We start from the raw sequence: 18,126 nt of genomic DNA on the forward strand, positions 1-18,126 counted from the left end.
ATGCGATTATGAGATTTGGAATTGCCACATGTGATGTCATGCTCTCCTTTCATCAGTCCTACACAACTGTAGGAGGAATCTCCTAGTAGTTCACACAAGGCAATCTCGACTCTCAACCTGCTTCTTGGCAGTGGCACTTGTAGTGCCACTATTATCTTGAAGAAGGAGGCCATAATAAGCTAGAAACATGGGAGGAATGGCCCTAATGAGTTAGAAATATGGGGAGAAATGTCTCAATAGTACCAATCTGCTATGGTAGCACTGGCAGAGCGTTACTGGCGCTTCAGATAAAAAGAGAACTGTGTTTAAGGCATTATGTTTGGCACATAAAACACTCTACGCAAAAGGTCCGGAGTATCTAAAAACAAATAAGTTTACCTGGTATGTGAAATTTAAGACCACTTCGATCTGACATAGCTAGAACAGTTCAGGTTCAAAGAATCAAGAAAGCGAGATGGGAAGGTTGTAGTTTTGTTTATGCTACCAGTCGCCTCTGGAATAGATTGCCTATGACACTTAAGTGTCAAGAAAATGCAGTCTTTTTTCGTAAGCATTTGAATTCTTGGCTGTTCACAGAATCTTTATAATACATCCACACAGTAATTTTTGGGCTGTGGTAAAACATAGTATGCTGGTAGCGCCAAGACACCCTACGGCATTCGCACAATTTGTAAACTCAAACTCAAATTAGTGTCTCTTGCACCAAGGCTAACTGCTCAATTTCCTGCATAGCTGGGAACGGGGTACAATCGGGGATGGGAGAGATAGCAGATTCAGGAGTTTGATTGAATTTTGGCCAGCCTATAAGAGCAAGAGAAGTCAATTGAAGTAGAACATATGCTTTCCTACCTAATGTAAAAATACTTTGCTACAGCTGCATGAAACTATATCCCCTTACATGCCCAGAGAGGGCAGAGTTTCTGACGACCAGTGTGGATTTAGTAGCACTAGCCCTAGGGGTAACTGGCTTTATACCACATTCAAAGCAAGCTTAAGACATCCGTGCAGGAGGTTGGGGAACAGGTAATATCCTTAAAGAAGGTTCAAGGGCACTGGCTACTAGACTTTGGCACACCTTTCCTAGATTTTTGCCACCAGACCCTGCCAAGGCAGAGTTTTAGGCACCAGGAGAAATGGTCTCTGGACCACATAATTTAACCTTCCTCGAGGTACTCTAAATATCTGCACAAGACCTGTGAGGATGACAGTCCCCAAGGATGCCTTTTGATTTCACCCACTAAAACAGTACTCAGTGTTGACTATCAGAATACCCAGATACAAGCCTCAGCATGTAAGCGCATAAAAAATGGCCATGCAAAAGATGTTTAACCCCTTGGGGAAAACATACAATAAGTAGCAAGTACTTTTATTTACCACTAGTGGCACAGGGTCACAGGTTCTGTAGTAATTCATTTAGATAAACAAGTTACTCTTCCATTTTGACCTTTAACTGAATATTTATTTGAGATGACCAGTCAAAGTTCACTTTAAACGGAAGGAGCTGACAGACTCAGAAAACATGTTAAAGCAAACACATATACCCAACATCCAGTCAGCTCCATTACATCTAAATAAACCAATTTTCTTAACAGGGAGGTAAAATAGGGATGTTGAAAGTACAATAAATATAAAGCACATAAAAGTATCTCAATGCAATACTGCGGTGGGTGGGCTGTGGGGGGGGGGGAGGAGAGAACATATTAATCACTCTAGAGGTTTATTAAATATATGCATACATATTTAACAACATCTAAAAAATTGACACGACTGAAGCGCCAGAGACTTACCTCAAGACCTTTTACCTGCTGTGTCTCCCCCCCCCCCCCACACACACACAAAAAAAAAAGAAGAAGAAAAAATGGAGTGTGCCCAGGTAGACTCTGAGATGCCAGAGCTTCTCAGAGCATTGCATCAGCAACATGCTAGGTGGTCTTCTCTCCCCATCAAGGGAGGGGACGAAAGCTGTTGGAGACCAGTGTCTCAGGAAAAATAAGAGCTGCAGTAGAAACACTAAAGAAGACTACAGTGAGCAGAGCTCTATGCTTGAAGCAAAACTGATAACAAACAGAAGATTTTAGCAGCAATCAGAACAAGTGTTGGAGCCCAGGATCTCATTAGTGAAAGCATGAAACACTCTGAGAAACGAGTGCTGAGAAGCCTGCCACTGATAAATGAATGCCAGAGCTGAGGTAAGGAACAGGCTGTGGCAGATTACAACGGGTGTTCTCTCTGCCACCACACTTTTTCTTCCCCAGTCCACTTTAAAGAAGTCCAAATGGACCCTAAAGACAGCTTCTCTGTTTGTGGTCGATTGACAACCCAACCACAGGAAGTGCCCCGGGAGGAGATGAGTCTTTTGAGGGTGAAAAGGCCATAAAGGGCATTTATTTGTTCAAGTCTCCCTCATGGGTGAGCGGCCTTTCACGTCAGTCAGACTATCACCCTTGCAACAATCTTTGTTCCCGCTAACATCTTTAAGGAGGAGGACAAACCCCATTGCTCGGATTGATAGTACCAAAGAATAACTGGCTTGGACGATCAGCTTTTTTTTGGGATTCACTGCTGGGCCAAAACCACCAAACTGTCTGGGTAACACCTCAGACAGTTTGGTGTGAAGTGGGTAAATATGCTCAACACCAAGCCACAAACTTGTCCAAAAAGCGGGCATATACAGATTTTATTGATGGACACCTAGCTGCCAGAATGACATCAACAATCAACACTCTGTTGTCGTCACTCAATGAGAGTGGAATGTGCACATGTTCAGGTGCAGGACCCTACTCTCCTGCTGAAACAGGAGATCCTCCCTAAGAGGCAGCTTGATAAGAGTATGGATGGTCAGGCTCAGGAGTTTGGGATATTATACGCTCTATGCCCTGCCTAGAAACACTAGGGTGACTTGGGCCCAATCATAGTATCTTTTTGAGAACTTGGAGCAGGAGCAATATCAATAGGGTTACCTACAGAAATTTGGGCACTATGAATTCTTGGTGGTGGGGAACAGATCAATCCTAGGTTCTCCCATTTCTTAGTAGAGATCTTGCATCACCTCCAGTTGTGGATGTCTTTCGTTTTCCGCAGAGAGTTTGTGGCCAAGTTCGTCAGCCTGGCATTCAGCGATCCTGGCAGGCGTTGTACGAGCAGGAGGATGTCCTGACGTTCAGTCATGTTCAGTGGTGCAGGGCTTCTGGCACAGGTTCTATGACCCTACCCTGCAATGCATGTAGCAATATCACATGGCAATGGTGTTCCTGAAAACCTTAACCAGCCTCCCTTTGATGGATAGCAGGAAGCCTTTCAACGCCAAGTGGATTGACCTCAGTTTCAAACAGGGCAATGTGGAGCCAGGTCTCCACTGGAGACACGGGTCCTCTGATCACCACCTTTCCCAAGTGGCCACCCCATCCCAGAAGAGATGCATCAGTCACCACTGTTAACTCTGGAAGGGATACGGAGAGGTGTCTGCCGCTAACCGAATCATGCTTCAGCAACCACCAATGAAGATTTTTTGCAGTCGCCTCTGAAATATGGACACGATCGGAGAGATTCCCCTGGTGTTGTGCCTACTGTCACTTCAGGATCCCATTACAGACCCCACATGCCATCTGGCATGCTTCACCAACAGGATGCAGGAGGCTATCAGAGTCCGTCTTATCAAAATCCAGGTCTGAGACAGAAATATCTGGATCATAGCCCTAATGTTCGGGACTCTCCGCTTCGGAGATATGGCGCAAATTTGCACTGTGTCCAGAATGGCGCCAATGAAAGGTCACATTTGAGAAGCAGTGGGGTGTGACTTCGTCACAATGATAGTGAACACCAACAAATGCAGAATGTTTGCTGTAGTCTGGAGGTGGGTGATGTCTGCCTGTAGCGAGCCTCTCAGAGGTGACAGCTTGCCACTCTGGTTAAAAAAAAAAAAAAAGTCCCATTCTGCCTCCGACCTGATGATGGCGTGTCGCAGAGGGCACATTAATTAGGTTTGGATTATGCAGTGGCGGGCAGGTGGAGGACTGTTCTATATGTTGTCCCTCGTTCCTACGAGATTTGTGGGAACCATGGCCATGAAAAGGCTGGGAAGGCCGCTGGCCCTGTGGGGATGGGTGGCATTGTGTAACAGACTGACAACCTCTCCAACAGCCATAGATGGGGTGAAGAGTGCGGTTGGAGGGGGCAGTGGACAGGCCCAAAGATTGAGCTTTAAAGATTGAGCTTTCACCCTGCTGTCCTTAAAGCACCCCAGCACTGTATCTGCCTTGCTGTTGAACAGGTGAGAACCAAAGGACAGGACCACGTGGTTCGCTTGGACATTTCCCGAAAAGCTCATTGACCGCAATTAAGTATGGTGCCAAAGAGCCACAATGCATCCCAGGACCATGCGTAGTGTGTTTGAGGAATTCAACCCACACTAGATGGTGAATTTCGCTGCATCCCAGCCATGACTCATAGCTTGTGTAAGAATTGCACAAGCCTCCTTCAGATCTACGGCAGCACCTGCACCACTAAATACGAACATGCATGGGTGTTTTGGTTCATTAAAACTGCTGTGGCTGTGTTCACCAACTGCAAGCCCAGATTAGTGGAGGAGACAAACCTCTTCCCAAAAGTCTTTGACCTCTTGGACTCCCCGTACAAGGGAGTGGTAGGGAATGCACTTGGGTTAACCATGGCAGCTGCAGTCTGCCACACCAGACTCTCAGTGCTGGGGTGATGGGTAACAGTGGGTCCACTGGCGCATGATGATGGCAATCGGCAATCTTTCGGTTGACTGGGACCCCTGAACAGGGTTTGGACCAAGTCCCCAGTAGGACATTCGTAAGGGCTTCTTTAAATGGAAGTATGAGCTCTGAATGGATGTGTCCCGTTGGAAGCATTTCAGCCAAAACATTAGTTTTAACTTCCACTGATAGAGGCTGGAGATAAAGGACCTCAGCTGCCCTCTTCATAACCACTGCATAGAATGCACTCTACTCTGTGACCAGGCCAGGTGGTGAGACGAAACCAGGGTCTGGTGAGGTGTCCAGCCCGCTTCGTCTCCCAACTTCTCATACAAGTTCTCTTCCTGGAAAGACTGGGTAATATCAGCAGTAGGGTCAAATGCCCAGTATTCAGACCAGTCACCCCCTAAAGTCCATTTCAAACTTTGGCCTGCCAAAGGTCGGGGGCACATTGTAAGAGCCAGAAGGCTGTTGTGGGCCGGTTGGCACCGGAGAAGTCCAACACTGCTTCTTCTTAATTTACCTTCACTTACTCGACAATGACTGACTTTGAGGACAATCAGATGCGAAAATGGCTCCAAAATGGGCCCAAGATCTTCCACAAGACCAGGTGCGACATAGGGTTTTCCAATGCCCTGCCATGCGGAGCTTTGTCTCCTGTTCCAGAGTCATCATCGAATGCATCAACATGCAGTCAGAGCAGGTCTTGGAGTCATGGATCGCCCCAAAGAAACAAAGACCAACAGAGGATCAGCCAGAGACACCCGTCAGACACTCCCTGCAGGTTTTGCTGGGGAAATGTACCAAGCGCACTGGAAGCAATTGGGGAAAAAATGCCTCAAAGAAAGTAAAGAAAAAGTTGGCCAAAAGTGAGCAAGGTAGCTCTCTGCATCCATGACTGTTGGCAAAAACTAAAGGAACGGCTATCAGTGACCTGGGGTGGTGCCTATATAAGCACTGTGCATGTCACATCCGGTGTGGATGATGTTGATGCGGAGCTGTCGGCAAACCCTACCGTCCTAAAGGTACTGCTTAAGATTTTCCAGATCAAGTCGGACACCTGGGGAATTTGCTAAGGTAAAGAATATGGGGTTAGGAGTTTCCAGAAATAATCCTGTATTTGGCTTCTGATTCGAGACAGATTAACTGTTCACCCACTTAAGCAGAAGTGGGGAATATTTGTAGAGAATTTTGTGTGTGGAGCCATGTGGTCTCTCTGAGGGTTTTCAGTCGGTATGCAGTGTAGGAAGGGGAGGGGAGGAGGGGATTACAGCCACCTCGACTGGGCACACAGCAGGTGGACTTTACAAGATAGAGATGAGTAGGACCAGCGTAGAAGTTGCTCAGAAAACTGGATGACTGGCACAGGAACAGAGGAGGGCTACTGTTCAAAAGAAAAACAGACAGACAATCAGTGGCTCAGAACACTAAGTCCAAAAAGTGAGACTGATGCAATATTCTCAAGGGTAAACTGCTAGGTATAACTAAAACACTGGAAGTCTCAAGGAATGGGTTTGGGGGATCACTAGTTTGGAATTTTGAGACAGAGATTAGTCTGCTGTGTTTTACTACTTCCTACTTATCCCTCAGTTGCTTCAATATTGGAATGTGTTTTGGTGAAGAAATACTTTTAATCTACTTCCCCTACCCCCCTTAATCAATCACTCGAGTCCCTTCACCTCCCTGATTTCATCGCTCTTCTAACCTTTAATATCCTGATCTTGACTAGGGTTACCGCCCCAAGGCTCACTGCCAAAAGCTCTGCTCCTTCATTGCCTAGCCATCTCCTCGGCTGCCCCCTACCTCCATGCTCCCCTTCTTCTTCATCTGTCCTGGCCATACTAGCTTTTTAACTCAACTTTTTTGTAATCAAGGGCATGTGAGCCCTCCAGATGTCATAAGGTGACCTCCCTTTTTGAGTAGGGATGGTCCAATGGCAGGTCTGCTAGCATAAATACCCTTATACCATTGGATGCTGGACAGTACATTGTGTTATTGTATAGCCTTAATTGCAATAGTAGCTAGATATGGGGAAATTGTAGTAATGCAATATTGTAAAATGTGTTCTGTATGGTGTCAGAACAGTCAGCCAACTTATAAATTACTGTAATGTTCTTAGAGCTTGGAATATATTTAATAAACATCATATAATTGAAAACAAATTAAGGGCATGGACAGATAGGTATTTGCTGCTCACACATAGAAAATATAACTGTGCCTTAAGGTTTCTAGCTGTTCCTTCTATTCTAGAGGGCACATAACCTCCACCAACTGATTTGCAGTTCAGATTAAACCATAGAAACAGGTATTTTAAGATTACCTCATAAAATCATTCACCAATAATCTCAGTATCAGTCTTTTTGGAAGGGGCTTGTTACCCAGTAAACAAAAACCAAGAACTCAAGCAACTATTAATTCTACTATGGAAACTTCACGGATGTGCATAAATAATTAAATAAAAGGCAAATTCATCCCTGCCCTATGGGCGAGAAACAAACACTTGAGAGGTAAGAAGCAGGTGCACATTTGGGTTTGTGTTCAGAAGAATCTAGGAGAGAGGACTTCAAAAAACTGAGCTCTGATGTTGCACTGAAATAGGGGAAATCCTACATAGGGCTGTGCAATCAGATTTTTCTCCTGTTGGTTAAGTCACTGGCCAGCCTGAGATGGGAGTGTTCCCTTACAATAACAAAGAATGAAGGAGGAGACAATTCAACTAACTACAGATTGTTTGAATGTTGCAGTGATTACATTTTTCTAATGTCCTTTGTTCTATTGAGACAGTATCTCCTAACACTTTTCACTTTCCTGCCATGGATGGGTACTGGGGTAAACAAAGACAGGCTCTTTTGAAGTGTCCACACTTGCTTGGTAGGTGCAGGGTTGGGCTCCATTTTTTTTATTGAAACAATGTAAAGAGTGAAGAATATGCCCAGGTTTGGGTCCAGTGTTCATTAGGTCACACAACTCAAACTGAACTTCTCTGATGAGGCATGATTAGGTCAAAACCAGCAGCTAGGTGTTTGTCCCTTGCAAAGGGATTTTGGCCCAGCAGTTCTAGATAGACTGTCTCTAGAGGGCAAGTGTTGACAGGGAGTTGCTTGAGGCAAGTCCCTGATTGTGCTAACACAGTGAGCAAACCACTGAACTAGAATGTGACCCAAAATAATTGTCAGAAGCCGATGTTAAATAAAGTTATTTCACTCCTCAAATTTTATTTCTCACATTATTTTCTCAGCAAAATAAAGAATTTCCACGAGGTAAAACCCAGACTTTGTAGCAAGCTCCTGGTTAATGCACAGCTAAATAAATTGTACTGGCTTCCTGTTGAAGCTGCAGTATCATATCTGTAAACAATTACAATCAGTCATTGTTGCCATCACTACAGTTTAAAACATGAGAAAATTAAAATTAATCATTAAGTGACATTTTGAGAAACAACAGTTTTCGTACAGTTTAGCAGGCACTATATGATCTAGCAAGAAAAAGATATTATACAATAATCATCTGAGCATTTTCTAATAAAACGTACCACACAAGTTTCAGCTTGCTTGCATGAACACGTCGGACTAACAAGTTTCTCTAACTGGCCTCTGATTTTGTCATCATCTTCTAAAACTTGTGTAAATTTCTTCATAAAGTCTTGGGCCTTTCCAGGATCTGGTAAGTTCCCTTTAAAAATAAATAAGGAGGGGTTCATAATTATTTGATTCAGGGAGGCTTTCGCTTTGTCGTAAACTAAAAAATGCACACACAACATGCTAATTTTCAGAAGAATGAAGACCATCCTTTATTTATGGCTAGGTTGTGCAACAATGAATCTCTCGGGTTTAAAATTTACTCAGAAAGAGTGGCAAACTGGATAATCATTGATAAATATTCAAATTTTAAAAACCTACAACACAGTTGGCTTACTGTTCTACTGCAGAGTCACATGCAGTGGCCTTGCGTCTGATCCGCTTTTGGGTGTGGAGTATTACTATGTGTTTTTTTCTAAAACTTTGTTTTCATCTTCAGGGGAGACCCAAATGATTCAATCTTGAACTACATATGATCACATTCCTCCAAGACGTTTTTTCTCCATGGAGAGGGGAACATGCATTTGAATCTCAAAAGAACAAACTGCAAACTAATGCTTACAGGTATGAAACATTTTGCATTTACCGCATGAGTTTGTAACAGATGAATAAGTTGCATACTTTCTGTAATGCTCTTTCTGATGGAATAAGACTAGATGTGCACCTAGATAGAGCATCCACCAGAAAGATTTACTCAAAGTAAGTAACTTGTTCTTCTAATGGATACTTCTAACCACAGATTCCTCACCGTCCGAATAGATACCAAAGCAGGTGGGCGTGGCCCAACTGCAAACCACGATGGTCGCGCAATTGTGAAGCTTCCATGGAAACAGGCAGATTTTCTGGACAGTCCACCGTCACCCGCTACCACTTCACTGCTCTCAGGGGTCACTGGACCTTGGAGCGGCAGCTGGGTCCCATGTGAGGCGGCACCAGGATCAGGAGCCTAAGTGAGCCAGCCACCACTACCTGACACGGTCCCCAGAGGCCCACGGCGACAGGTGCCAAGGACAAGCAGATTGCCCCAGTGCCGCCGCTGAATCCTGCTGCCAGGATTAGTCATCATTCTGGATGTGGATGCCCGCTCCTCCACACGCCCTTGGGCTCGGGTGGGCGCTAGCCGTGGGGCCTGCATACGTCGGCCTAGGTGAGGCCTAGTGTTGGCTGAGGCGCATGCTCGCTCTGTCTTCCTAACGCCCTAAGCTGATTCTCTCTGCTGAGGATGGCCCCAGCGTGCCTGGACTGTTTTGTCACTCACCTGGCACCTCTGCCTGCCGGCACAGTGGCATGGAGTGAGCCGGTGAGTACACCTCTTTCCCTGCACCCTTAGAGCTTGCGCCCTGGCACTGATTTGATCCTGCATCAGCAGCATCATTCCTGTTTAACAAACCTGTGGACCTGCATATCCTGCTTGCACCGGCTTGTAATGAGCAGGGGACCCCTATCAACTGGCATCCGGCACCTTTGCCCTACAGAGCGTCCGCCCGCTGTACACGGTGGGCACATACAGAGTGTGCGCGGCCCAGTGACTGAGTTTGGTCCCGCTCTCACTCCTCTACAGGATTGCTTATCCTACCCTGGTATTTCTGCCTCTATCAACTGCTTCCTCTTCATGGACAGCTTTAGCATGGGGCCGGGTGACCTCAAACAATGCCAAATTTTATTCAACTCCGCTAGGACCACCAGGCACCATGGGGCGCAGGCGAATCAACCAACATCGACTTAGCGGAGGGGGGAGTGTAGGAAAGTACTGTCTGTCTTGGAATGGTTACCCTCATTTTTCTGCCTGTTGTCAGTGTGTTGGACTGTGTTCACTAGGATACTGCTAACCACGACCCCAGTGATTATGTCCTCTCCCTTATAACTTGGTAACTTGTACCATTTTCACCCCACATTTGGTATACTGGTGCCCTCATGCAAGTCCCTAGTATGTGGTACCCAGGCACCCAGGGCATTGGGGTACCAGGGGATCTCCCATGGGCTGCGGCATGTATTATGCCACCCATGGGGAGCCCATGCAAAGTGTTCTGCAAGCCTGACATTGCATCCAGCGTGAAAGGGTGCATGCAACCTTTTTCACTACAGGTCACTGCACCAGGTCACTGTATAATCACCCCTATAGCAAGCCCTCCTAGCTCAGAGGGCAGGATGCAAGTACTGGTGTGTGAGGGAACCCCTGCATAAGCAGAGGTGCCCCCACAAACTACAGTTCCATTTTCTTGGACTTCGTGAGTGCGGGGACACCATTTTGTGTGTGTTCTGGAGATAGCGAACGACCTATGTACAGCTACACAATGGTAACTCCGAACCTAGGCATGTTTGGTATCAAACATGTTGGAATCATACCCCAATACTGTTGCCAGTATTGAAAGTATGATTCCATGCCATGTGGAGACTCCTTAGAGGACCCCCAACATTGCTCCTACCAGCCTTCTGGGATTTTTCGGGCAGCCGGTTCTGCCATCTAGAATCAAAGGTTGGCAGGGACCTCTGGGAGCATCTGAGTGGCCAGGTCACGCAGGTGAGGTCAGAGCCCCCTCCTGATAGGTGCTCACCTGGTTAGGTGACCAATATCCCTTTCAGGTCTATTTAGGGTCTCTCTTTTGGGTGGGTCCTCAGATTTGGCTTGCAAGATTCCAGCAGGACTGCTCGGCAACCTCTATTTTGAAATCTAGCCACTGGAACCGCAACTGGACTTTCCAGGAATTGACAATCTGCATCCACAAGGACGACTTTGCTTGCAACACTGTTTCCAGCGCTCCTTCCAGCTTTTGCAACATTTCCCCGGCATCCTCTGAGGGCGGCAAGTCTTCAGTCTGCACAAGAAGAAAGAAAGAATCTCCCTTGGAGTGAAGGAGTCACTCCCCTGCATCCGCAAACACCAACTGCAACAACAACTGGCTAAGTGGATCTCCTCTCATCCTGAGCTGCATGGATCCTGCATCACGGGTGGTGGTCCAGAGTATTCTTCTTGGCCCTCTCTGCCAGCTGTCCAACTTGGGTAGAGGTAAGCCCTTGCCTTTCCACGCAGGACAGTACCCCTGTGAACCGCATCTCTTGCAGCTACAAAGGCTTGTTGGCTTCTTCAGGCACTGTGTAGCCCCAGAACTCCTTCATGCGACGCACAACCCTCTGTGTGCTTCTCCTGCGACGTGGGATCCTTCTCCAGTTGCGCTGCGTGGGCTCCTTGGACTCATGGTTCCTTATCCAGTGGGTCTCCTGTGGGGGCTGTCTCTTCTTCTTTGCTCTCTCTGCCTTCCTGAGGGTCACCCTAGAAGAACCCCACGGGTTGTGTCCTCCTGGACCTTGCTGGTCCCCAGCAGCTCTACTTTTGCTCCACCGTGACTTCAGCCTTTGCCAAAGCTTGCTAGTGGCTTTTCCATGCAACTGACCGTCTGCAATTATCCATCCCGCATGGGACATCAACTGCATCTTTCACCTGCTCCAGGGCTGCAATCCTGACTGTCTTCGTCCTACTGTCGACCAACTCTTGCATCCACAGCTGGGTAGGTAGCAGCTCCTACTCCTCCTGGACTCTTCTGGACTTGGTCCCCTTCTTCCACAGGTCTTCCTCTTCGAGAATCCACTGCCGGTTTCTTGGGAGTCTTGTCTGGGTGTTGCATTTTATTCCTTTTAGGTGGTTTGGGGAAAATCCAGTAACTTACTCCTTTCTTCCTATTCACTAGTGGGCACTGTGGTCTTTACCTTTGGGTTTCTTAGTACCCCCCAGCTCCCCTCTACACATTCTACTTACCTAGGTGGGGGTCCTGTGTGTGCATTCCATTTTTTTAGTATATGGTTTGGGCTCCCCCTAGGGTCACTGTCTAATTGCTTTTGCTCTGTTTTGTATCTCTGTCTATGCCTATAGCTGATAACGAGTGGATATATTTAGTGTGTTACTTACCTCCTATTGGAGGGTTGCTTCTCTAGTACTTTTTGGTATTGTTGTCACTAAAAGTACCTTCATTTTTGTAACACTGAGTGTTTCTCTTTCATGTGTGTAAGTGCAGTGTGACTACGGTGATATTGCATGAGCTTTGCATGTCTCCTAAATAAGCCTTGGCTGCTCATCCACAGGTAACTCTAGAAAGCCTGGCTTCTAAAGTGTAAGTACCTTAGGTACCCACCACACACCAGGCCAGCTTCCTACACCATGCAATCAATTCACTGTTAAGTCTGACATGCCTTATCTTCAAAAACTTCACCTTCATACTCTTCACTCTTCAGCACTATTCACTATGAATGACGAGGTTAGTGCACCTCACTCAGTAGGAGCTGAGGTTATATTGGTGGAGATGGTTGTGGTTGGTGTGGTGGCCCTGAAGATGGAGGCTGAGGTAGTTTGACAATAACAACGAACCTTGTAAAAGAGCCAGCCATCGCTTAGAGAAGAGTGTTGTTAAGGTCAGTATGAATTTGCAGCATTAGCGGACTTTCATATTGTGATTCATCATACTGCTGGTCATAGGGGCAGTCATAGTGTGAATGTCCGTAAGTCTAATTAATTTATTCTTTGCGATGGCAATATAGGTGACAGACATGTTTACTTTTTGAAACATCCCTGTCTTCATGACCCAGATCCTGACCTATATCACAGTCATCATTAGTCTTCCTATTCCTAAACTTTAAGCCTACATTTTCTAGACTGACAGTCATCTTGGAGGTCCTCTTTGGTGTCCTGCCAAAAACAACCACAATGGATCTTGGCTTCATGAGGAGCTTTAGAATGCCTGCCTGACCACCTGTTGTGACTTCTATGTGGCTTGTAATGAGTACCCTGCAGAAACCCAAACACTACAAAGTCCTCCAAGGAGGCAGTCTTATGGACCACTCACTATTTCAAAGTGTTTTCACAGATGTCTTGGCTGTAAGAGGAGCATTTTGGATGGACTCATCCCTGAAAAGGAGTGCTTACTGCACCTTTCCAAGTCACCTTTTAAAGCCACATTAAGAAGAAGTCTTGTACTCTTAAGGTTAATGTTTTAAATAAAGGCAGTACACTGACTACTTGTGGGAGTTCCTCTGTGAAAAGTTACTTGTTTCCACAGGATCTGCCCAAAAGCTTCTTTGCAGTGCCTTCCATGCCCAAAAAAATTCAAACCTTGGACAGGGTCAAGGCTTATGGGTAAAAAGCTTCGAATAGAAGGAGCCAGAAAGAATGAAGTAATCCAGTGAAAGGGTATATAGTGGAAAATCATGGTAAAAAGTAACCTAGGAGAGTAGAGCCGTGCAGGACTTCCCTTCCCCAAACCATGTGTAGTACAACATAGCAGTCACAGAGGAAATTAGAACCATCCTGGACAATGGTGGCAAAGTGGTGGTGGTCCTATTGTCCTTTGACACAGTGAGCCACTCGACCCTGAAATGTCAGCTATCTGAAGCAGGAATCCAGGGCACCGCTTAGAATCTACAGAGTTCCATTTTGGACGACATGGTGCAATCTGTAACCATGATAGATTTCATATCTAAGCCTTTCACAGTACCTTGTGGTGTGCCACAAGGTTCCTTACTGAGTCCCACACTATTTAACATGTATGTGACCCCTCTCCTGAAACTGATCAGGTCCTTCAGTTTTTCTACCATCTCTTATGGGGACAACGCCCAAATTGTGGTACCTATTACCGATAACGGGGACAAAATGGCTCTGCGCTTCAAGAACTGCATGGTCTCAATTGTCAGATGGATGAGTGCTAACGCCTAAAGCTGAATTCCGAGAAGACGGAGGTCCTTCTTTTTTAGACGCAGTATGACCTTTTGGAATGATTCCTGGTAGCCACAGTCCCAGAGCACTCCCTATTCCAGTAGGTAAAGCAAGAAACTTGGGAATCATTGTGGATTCCAACCTTACCTTCTCCAATCAGAGAAACCAACTTACGTTTTCCTGCTGCTTCATTCTAAAAACTTTGAATAAAATCCTCCCTTTTTTACCTTCTGACTTACAGAAAACGGTAATCACTTCCTTGGTATTGTGCAAATTGGACTACTGCAATGCCCTATACACAGGTGCACAATTGGGCATTCTCACAAAAATTCAGAGATTGCAAAATGCAGCAGTCCGGATCCTCAAAAACATTAGGAAATCTGAACCAGTCTTGAAGGCCTTGGAAGAACTGCACTGGCTAACTCTTAGAAAGAGAGTAGCCTTCTAAGCACTCTGTACTACACACAAAATCCTACATCAGGCCGGTCCAAATTTTCTGTAAAAATAAATTGCTTGGAACACCCCCACTAAGTACCTTTGCTTGACCACAGCTAGGAAAATGATCATCCACAAAATTCACAAAGCCTCCTTGGGTGGTAGAGGTTTCTCATACCAGCTTTAGAATCAATTACCTGTGCATTTAAGAAATCATTCCAATTTACTCCCCTTCAGGAGGGAACTCAAAACGTGGCTGTTTACTCTGTTGTTTCAACCATGCATATTTCAGTCTTCACGTAGATGGTAGCGCCTAGACACCCTTACAAAACTAACCTTATCTAATATATACCTTTGAGGGATGGTGACATTTAGGGAGAGTGGAGTTTAGTGTACTTTCAATCGCAATGGCCGGTGTTTGAGTCTTCTCCAATATGATACTTCACTACTATAGTGGCAATGTATAAAAACTTTCAGGCACGTTTAGTCTCATGGACCTGTTATAAAGCTACAGTGAGACTTCCAGCTTGAGAAGGAAGGATTCAAGCATTTAAGTCTGTAAAAGATCCAATGCTTAACTACAGTAGTTTTGCAGCTCGACAAATATGTTGTTATTCATCCTGCTATATGGTAATGGTGCCTGGAAATGTATTTTTAAAGAAAAAAATAATTAAAACTCATATTTTTACATTGAGAAAAATTCTTACACAAATTATTACTGGTAAATAATATAAACATAAGGAAGCATTGACACAAATATCTCAAGCAACATGCAGCACACAGGAGATGGAAAACTATCCAGCAAGGAACGAGACAACAAAAGAAGAGAGAAAGGGGAGAACAGGAAACTGGGAGTATAAAAAGTACGTAAATTCCTTAAATGTTCAGGAAAGGTAAAGAAATAATGGCAACAAATGTATCATATTGGTGTCATGATAACCCAAATTAATAAGATAACATTACACATGGAATAAGATTGCAGGTATAGGTGGGCCAACTCTTATTATCCAAGTATCACATTCAAAAATATATGGGGAGATGGGACACATAAGAAGCACAGCACATAGAAAGAGTGATCAATATACACTAGTTAGAAGTGACAATAAATCAAATTCGCCAAATGTATGTGTGTGTGTGTGTGTGTGTGTATATATATATATATTAAAAAAACATTCAATTATACTTTTATTCACAAAAATATCCACTTGTGGGAGACCACACATAGTTCTGATGGCTAATCCCTCTGCAGCGATAAATCCAGAGTTTTTCCAGAACAGAGAATGAGACATTATCAACAGCACAAGCGGTGGCAATCCATCTACACCAGTGTGAAATGACCCACTCAAAGTTGGAAATATTTTAACTACTGATAACATAATTCAATTCCAAATGACCAAAGTTACATTTTTTTTTTTTTTTAAAGTAGCTATGGTGAGATGACACTTGTGATTAAGAGGTGGACATAGGGGCTAATTTAGGAACAGATTAGGATGAAAATTTTTCATGAGTATGATAAGAACATAGAAGTCCAGGAATCTGAGACTTATTCCACACTGCTCCTGGGGTTTAAATCACAAGCCCTTGTGAAATCTACAAATTCTGCTAACCATCAGAACTCTGTGCTTAACACGAGAGGAGGTGGAGCAGCTATTCCTCACAAGAATCTTGGTTAAGGGCGAGAAAGGGATAATGCTCATTTTAAAACCTATACACTGGGATTGTAAATGCAGGTTTCCCTCCTCATTGAGACATATATATCTCTAGCACTTTATTGAAGTGGAACTTAAAGGACAGAGGAGCTTAAATCAAGCTCAATGACTGGTAACACTAATTTGCATTTTACATAAGCCTCAAGAGTAGACGTTTTCATTGATGTCCAAGCCCAGAGAGGTAGAATAATGATAAATATGGCTCATCTGGTAAAAGCTCATATCATGGCTCAAGCTACTGAGAAGGTTAGATATTTTATGTCCAAGATCTGTTCATTATTTTCTTTTACCTCAGCTTTCATCCTCTCTAAAAGGAAAAGTTACTTACCTTACAAGCCAATCTGTCTGGTGGATATTCTATATACCTGCAGATTCCTAACCTTTTGAATAATTCCAGGCTTCAGCCTGAATGAGCTTTCAACACTGGGGAGCTGGCTCAACTAGGCCAGAAGAGACTCCATTGTGACAATACTGGAGCCATAAACACACCCACTAAGACACTGACGTCAGTTTCTCCTCCAGTTTTTACATCCTTCCAGGTGAACAAGAACAGAATCACAACAGTCAAGTTAGGGGCAGTATGGCTGAATGGAAAGTGAGCCAGAGGTGAGGAAGCTGCATGTACATACAGTATCCACTTCTAGAAAAAATATCCACCAGTACCTGAACTATTACATAGGGTAAGTAACCTTTCCTTCCTTCTAATGGATACTTCTACCTGCAGATTCCTCACCTTCTGAGCAGGTTGCATAAGCAGTCCCACCACAGAGAGGTGCGTAAATGGCTGGTTAAACTAAGAAATTCTGAACGACAAAGCATATGAGGTAATCTTCCCCCTGCACTTTAAAATCCAAGCAATAAATAAAGCTTTGGAAAAGAGCCAAAGTATAGCATATCTTAAACCACAAGTTCATCGACCTTCTCAATATTCACTAGTACACTGCCTTGCCCTTTATCTTGCCTGAACAGCCAGTAAACAGTTGGTGGTCCACTTACAACTCCTTAGTTCCGTCAATGTAGAAGCGGTCCACTCGCTTAAAGTCCAGGCTATAAAGCTTCTCTTCCTCTTTTATAGGATGTGAAGAAGGAAAGAGGGCTGTCAGGGTGAAAGAACGGCCTAAAAGAAAGGGCATAACCAATCCTTGATCAGGAAAGCAGTTGTGGTTGTGTGAACCAAAATATCAGAACGGAAAGCGGTGAAAGGGGGTTTAATGATGAGTGCCTGCAACTCACAAACATGCCTAGCTGAAAAGATGACTACAAGACAAATGTTTCTTAAAATTTAGCATTTGCAACTGGCAACTGTTTAGATGATCGAATGGGGAAAACTTTAAAAGTGTGAGAGGTTGCGGTCCCATTGAGGCATTATGAAAGGAGAAGGGAACAATTTGTGGGTGAGACCCTTCAGAAACCTTATAACTATTGATGACTTTAAGAGAGAAAGCTTGTCAGGGACATATAGAAAAGCTGAAAAAGCTGATAATTACCTCTTAACCATGCTCACTGCACACCCTTGAAGTGGGGACTGGCATAGTACTTGGATTCTTACTAGCCTCAGTGAAAGGAGTGGAGCAAAAGTGGTAGCAGGATATGGTGTCTAAAGTGCTCCAAAGGCATAGGACTCAGTGGGATAAAAGGTGCTCCAGAGGAGGCGATAGCTCCAATAAAAAAAAACATTAATAACTGCCTCATCGGTCTGGCGCCGAAGAATTTAGGAAAAGGCTGACTGGGCTGAGACCTTGGTGCTGGTTCAGCAGGCAGTAGTACGTTCGGAGTCTGCACCAGGTCAGATGGATCAGCAGGTGTCAGTGGCGTGGGACGTTCCACGAGCTGTGGCTCCGCAGAAGAGCCCTGCAAAGAGGGAGTTTTGACAACTTACCTTTAGATGAGTAGAACTGTTCAGAGTTGTGAAGTCGCTACTTATGTTTTTGCTTCAAATATTAGATGAAAGCGGTGGCACTGCTGTCGCTGATTTTAGTTTCAAC

The 18,126-nt window shown here is 44.7% G+C and overlaps 1 protein-coding gene across 2 annotated transcripts in view; it reads right to left on the reverse strand.

The window, feature by feature from the left end:
* The window catches only part of PDS5B (PDS5 cohesin associated factor B), an 813,886-nt gene that overhangs the window by 477,191 nt on the left and 318,569 nt on the right, over nucleotides 1-18,126 (reverse strand). For both annotated transcript variants that reach the window (XM_069205557.1, XM_069205556.1), the window contains exon 16: nucleotides 8,251-8,390. In XM_069205557.1, the coding sequence (XP_069061658.1) occupies nucleotides 8,251-8,390 (140 nt within the window). The remainder of the gene's footprint in view (nucleotides 1-8,250; nucleotides 8,391-18,126) is intronic.

The sequence above is a fragment of the Pleurodeles waltl genome, chromosome 8 (genome assembly GCF_031143425.1).
Source record: "Pleurodeles waltl isolate 20211129_DDA chromosome 8, aPleWal1.hap1.20221129, whole genome shotgun sequence".
In the NCBI taxonomy this organism is placed as follows: Eukaryota; Metazoa; Chordata; class Amphibia; order Caudata; family Salamandridae; genus Pleurodeles; species Pleurodeles waltl.